This window comes from Scardinius erythrophthalmus (assembly GCF_964197995.2).
Source record: "Scardinius erythrophthalmus genome assembly, chromosome: 24".
Classification (NCBI taxonomy): domain Eukaryota; kingdom Metazoa; phylum Chordata; class Actinopteri; order Cypriniformes; family Leuciscidae; genus Scardinius; species Scardinius erythrophthalmus.
In genome coordinates, this window is record NC_138244.1 from 16,220,730 (window position 1) to 16,226,161 (window position 5,432).

At 37.1% G+C, this 5,432-nt stretch overlaps 1 protein-coding gene across 1 annotated transcript; it reads left to right on the plus strand.

Moving 5' to 3' along the window:
• Nucleotides 1-3,464: 3,464 nt before the first annotated feature.
• On the plus strand, nt 3,465-4,820 carry kbtbd13b (kelch repeat and BTB domain containing 13b; the record flags this gene model as incomplete). Its single annotated transcript, XM_081355740.1, has 1 exon — nt 3,465-4,820. One exon carries the CDS (start codon nt 3,465-3,467, stop codon nt 4,818-4,820), a length of 1,356 nt encoding a protein of 451 aa, XP_081211866.1.
• Nucleotides 4,821-5,432: the final 612 nt, after the last annotated feature.

Consider the following 5,432-nt stretch of genomic DNA (forward strand, 5'->3'; position numbering starts at 1 on the left):
CTGCGTATGAAGCCCCAACCTCAAGAAGACAACCAGACCCACTGCTGAACGAACTATCACAAAAGAAAATGAAAAATACACAACGCAGAAAATTCACGGACCCTAAATTGCATGTTTGTTTCTGTGTCAGCATGCAATTACAGATGAACAACACAGAGCAAGTTATATGTGCCTGTAACTTTTTCAAGTTACAAGAATGAACTTTTAAGTGTACTTTGATAAAAGTTAGACTTAAAACCACTATACGATCAAATGACTTATGGAAGGATGAAGTCTATGCATGAATATTGCTGTTCTGCTGTTTCTTTGTTTTCTTGTGTTACTCGAATGTGTTGATGTCTTCGCAAGCAGAAACCTGGTGTAAAGCATCACCTCAGATTTCCATGAACAAGCCTCATGAGGGACGAGTCATCAGAGCGACTCTACGTGGGAAATGGACGCTACAGGAAACAGACTTCACAGCTATTCAGGCGCCATGGACTTTCAAGAATTCCACTCTTATGCTACATGGTTTTCTGTGTAATCATGTAGTTTATATGACATTTTACACCCTGCGTCGTATGTGTCAACAGTTATGGTTTGGAGAAGAACTATGACACTCATGTAAATCAAGGACACAACACAGAATAAGTTACACGTGCCTGTAATTTACACAAGTTACAAGAATTAACTTTTAAGTGTATAAATTTGTATTTTTGTGAGAGTTATTAGAACTCTCAAAGGGGGAAGTGTTGGATTACATTTTTATTAAAAGTTTAATTTAGTTTTTCCACTGCAATAGTATATAAACTGATAAAGTTTAGTAGACTGATTTCAGATGATTATTGAGTCTCCAGCAAAGAGTCTCCTTTCCTGCCAGACTTGTTTTCTCTATTGTGTTTTAAATAAGTCAGATCACTTGATTCTCACCTTTCGGAGCCCAGACGTTGAGTCGTTAGGTTGATTGACTTTCACCTATTGTCTTTAATGGCTCTGGGATGGCTTTTGGAATTGGAGTTCCTGGCCAGTATCAGCATGTGAATAGTTATGCTGATTCAATTGGACTCAGAGTAGGGTGTGTTCCCACTTCATTTGCATGCTTTATTCAGAGTTCCCGCCTCTATGTAATCCCTCCCCCTTGGAATGTATATAGCTACAATGTATAATGTTTTAGTTAGATCATGTTGGAAGTTTCTACAGCCGTGTACAGAGGAGTTCTCAATAAAGAATAACTTCCGTTGAACGCGATCCCAACTGTCTCCTGGTCTCTGCTTTGAAGAAAGAAAAACTTTACAACATAGCATAACTGAGGGGGCTATATTTTGAAACTACACTCTGGAAAAGTATATTGAAAGTGGGGCTTAAATAAGCCCCAGAGGAGGGTATGTAGCAGATTTTATTATTTAGAAAATAAGTAATGTAGCTATATAATTTGTACACTATTAATTCCACTGTCTGTGACTTTGGTTTGACTTTCCTGAGGAAAGGCCTGGATTGTTGCTTGCAGCAGAAAAAAATCTATTCTAGTTTGTCACATGGTACAAAGACCTCTTACCCAAAAATATCTATAGGGTGTGTAACCATTTTTGGAAAACGATTATGGTATATATGTGTGAGCTGAGCAAAAATCTGTAGTTATCTTCTGGATGCTCGGCTTTGTTGTAAAATAAAGTCTAATATTTCTGGCATCAAAGATCTCTGAGAAGTGATTTCACGAAAGAGAGAACCCACAACAGTTGCTATAGGTGTTCAGTAATAGCCAATCATCTGAGCAAATCCTTTAGTCACATGACTTGTTGAGGGAAAGTCACATGACTCATTTGATGTGCATTAAAGAAATTAAACTAGTGCTGTCAAAACAATTATTTGCATCTTACATAAAAGTTTGTAAATGCATAAACACATACATATCTATATATATTTATATATACACTAAAATATTTTCATGATTTGTTATTGCAACTTTTGTCAAATCAACTTAGATAATTAATGTGGTTCAGATAACATAATATTTTGAGTTTCTTTTTATTAAACCAATCTCCTTTGTTGTATTAACTCAAATTTTTAATTTCAATGAACTCAAAATTTTAAGGCAACCAGGTAACTTAATTTAAGATATATATTTGAAGAGTTCAGATGCAAAAGCCTCTAAGTACCATCTGAAATTTTCTTCTAGAATGATCATTTTTATCAAGCTCGTATATTTAAGTTCAATAATTTCACTTAAATGGCAATGCAAATTACCTATTAATTGTCATTTAAGTGAAATTACTTAACTTAAATATACAATCTTTATAAAATTAAATTAAATTTTATAAATTGAAACGAAAATTTCAGATGGCACTTAGAGGCTTTTGCATCTGAACTCTTCATATATACATACATACATACATACATACATTCATACATACATACTTGTTAGATGTAATTAATCGCAATTAGTCAATTTGACCAGCACTAGTTTAAACGTTTAGTTTACATCGTATTTTGTCTTTTTACTAAATAAAATCTTTTATTTTTATGTTTCTCTTTTTAATGGAAAAAAAAAATGTGCATGCATTTTGGAGTTTTATGTGCATCTTGAATTTTTATGCACTATCCCAAAATCTGGATTAAAATGGATGGACATATGGGTTATGATATTCACTTGATATGGCACAGGTCCCTTCTCCAACGTAAATCGATGGGATTTACATTGGGATTTACTTCTGTTTTATCTTCTGTCTGATGTCTTGACACTATAAAAAGGATAGATAAGTCAATGCAACATGTTTTTCAATGCAACATGTTTTTAAAGTAATTTAAAAACATGTTGCATTGACTTATCTATAAAAAGGATAGATAAGTCAATGCAACATGTTTTTAAATTACTTTCAGCTTTTATGAAAACTTTTACTTTTAACTCTTTTTAAGTCAGCAACTGAACTAAAGTTTTTAAGTTGAAATATATGTTTGTTTTACAGTGTAGAAATCCATTTGCAAGCCACACAATTTTAGACGTCTCTAGCACTAACTGTGCCTTAGCAAGCACTAAATATCCCTTAATATAAAAGTCTAGCAAGTCAATTAATTGAATTGTTGGATACAATGACACTTAACAAACAGCATGACAGCATGAACAAACAACCAATCATCACAATAAATCACAGATGCAGTGTAATTTATATCATTGACCTTAAAAAGTGTTATGAGTATGTTGTTCCTCTCTCAAGTGATTGCCCATTTCTGTTTAATGTCATGTCATGAGGCACTGCTGCTATCTATAGGAAGTGCTATCTTTGTAACAAAACTAAATCCCAACACACCATGTGCCAGCTGGAGGGGGGGCAGTTTTGTTAACTGACACACAAGGCTAAGGTAGAGTTTTGGAAGATAGAATTGCTCAAAGTGCAAGCAAAGGCTAAATGTCTTACAATTGGCTTTAAACAACTGAGTATTTGTAGCCTAATAGCACAAGACCAGTTTAATCAAGTAGCCTGCTAGACATGGATTTTGTCAAGGTAAGAGTTGGGGATTGTGTCTTTGAAACAAACAAGTCTCTACTGTTAAGAGAATGCGAATACTTCAGGGCACTTTACAGATCGGGGATGGTAGAGTGCCATCAAGAAGAGATTCACGTGAGGAATCTCAAAGCTAAAGGATTCGTAATCATGTTGGCCGTGGCCAGTGGTGAGAGACCCATTCTAAATGGTGACGAGATTTTGGAAGCCATTGAATGTGCTGCTTTCTTTCAAGCTGAACCTCTTTCCAGGCATCTTCAAGATCTGCTCAACTCCGACAACTGCCTACTCATGTATCAAGCTTCGGCCACCTATGGCTTATGGGGACTCCATGAGATGTCGGCACAGTTCATCCGTAATATGTACCGTGACCTGCAAGAGAATTTGAAGAACCTTCCTCAGGAGCTGACTGAATATGTAGAGTCTCTGGTTCCTAGTGTGTTCGTGGCTGTAGGTTCACATTCAACTTGCACTGTGGATGAGCTTCCTCTTGCTGCCACAAGGACAGTATGTTACCTCAATGAGGATGATGAGGACTGGAAGGTCCTCACTGCCTTGCCCATGGAGGCCAGCACCTCTCTGGCTGGTTTGACTGTTTTGGACAACCGACTCTACATTGTTGGAGGTGTGCATGGCGTTGACAAGAGGGCCGTTGATGCTAGCTTTTGCTATGATGTTGTCACCAACACCTGGAGTTGGCTGCCAGGTCCCAGACAGCCACGGTACAACTTCACCTTAATTGGGATAGAAGGCTGCCTCTATGCCATCGGAGGAGAGTCTCAGAGAACCATCATGTCCTCTGTTGAGATATATAACATCACCACAAAGGATTGGACATTCGCAGCAGCTTTACCTCGACCGGTGGCAGGTGTCGCATGCACCAAAGCCATGAGCCGAATTTTTGTATGTCTGTGGAAGCCGATGGAGACTAATGAAATCTTCGAATACATCCCAAACAAGAATGCGTGGGTTCTGGTGAGTACACTTCTGAAGCACCAGAGCTATGGACACTGCATGGTGGCCCACAGGGACAACCTCTACGTCATACGCAACGGCCCCCAAGACGACTTCCTGCGCTGCTTAATAGACTGCTACAACATCACCACAGGCCAGTGGACATCGATGCCTGGGCACTATGGCAACAGCAAAGGGTCGCTGTTTACAGCTGTAGTGAGAGGAGACTCTGTGTTCACACTGAACCGCACCATGACTCTGGAGTACACTGTTGCAGGGAACATGTGGGAACCTTGTAAAGAGATGAAGGGTTTTCCAAGGAATGGATCTGTGTGGACTTTTCTACTCAGGATTCCAAAGGAGAGGAAAGAATTGACAGCGTCTTAAATGGACTGAACCTTAGAAATTGGTAGCTAATAATATATATATATATATATATAGTTTTGAGTCTATTCACACCAAACATGAATTTTCAAAATCATATTTGAATTTCAAGATATAGATACAAGATTTTTAAAAACAAAACAATTTATCTCTATGGCCTTCACAATGAATGCAAAAAGTCACATTGCTTTGGAACAATGTTTTTTTTTTCAATGTTCACACAACGGAAAATGTGACAAGCGTTTGGCTTTTAGCTATAAGCTTTTGGGTTTTTTATCCAGAAATTGCAATTGTAAATAGATTTAAATTTCAATATACTTTCCATGTTCCTTTCCAGGAAAGTGTCAACTTGTCCATTACATTTAGCTGTTTTTTATGCATTGAGGCAGGTAAATTTGTACTGTCATTGAAGCAAATTAAAGTGATAGTTTGCATTTACTTACCTTCATTTACTTACCTTCATGTCAACTTGTTTGAGTTTTCTTCTTCGGCAGAACACAACATAAGGTAACTGAATAAATATCTGGTTAAATGAATTTAATACAATGGCTTATGGTAAGGTTTCTCTTGGAAAATCGTGACTCATGGTAAATTACTCTTGAAAATGAAGCTGCT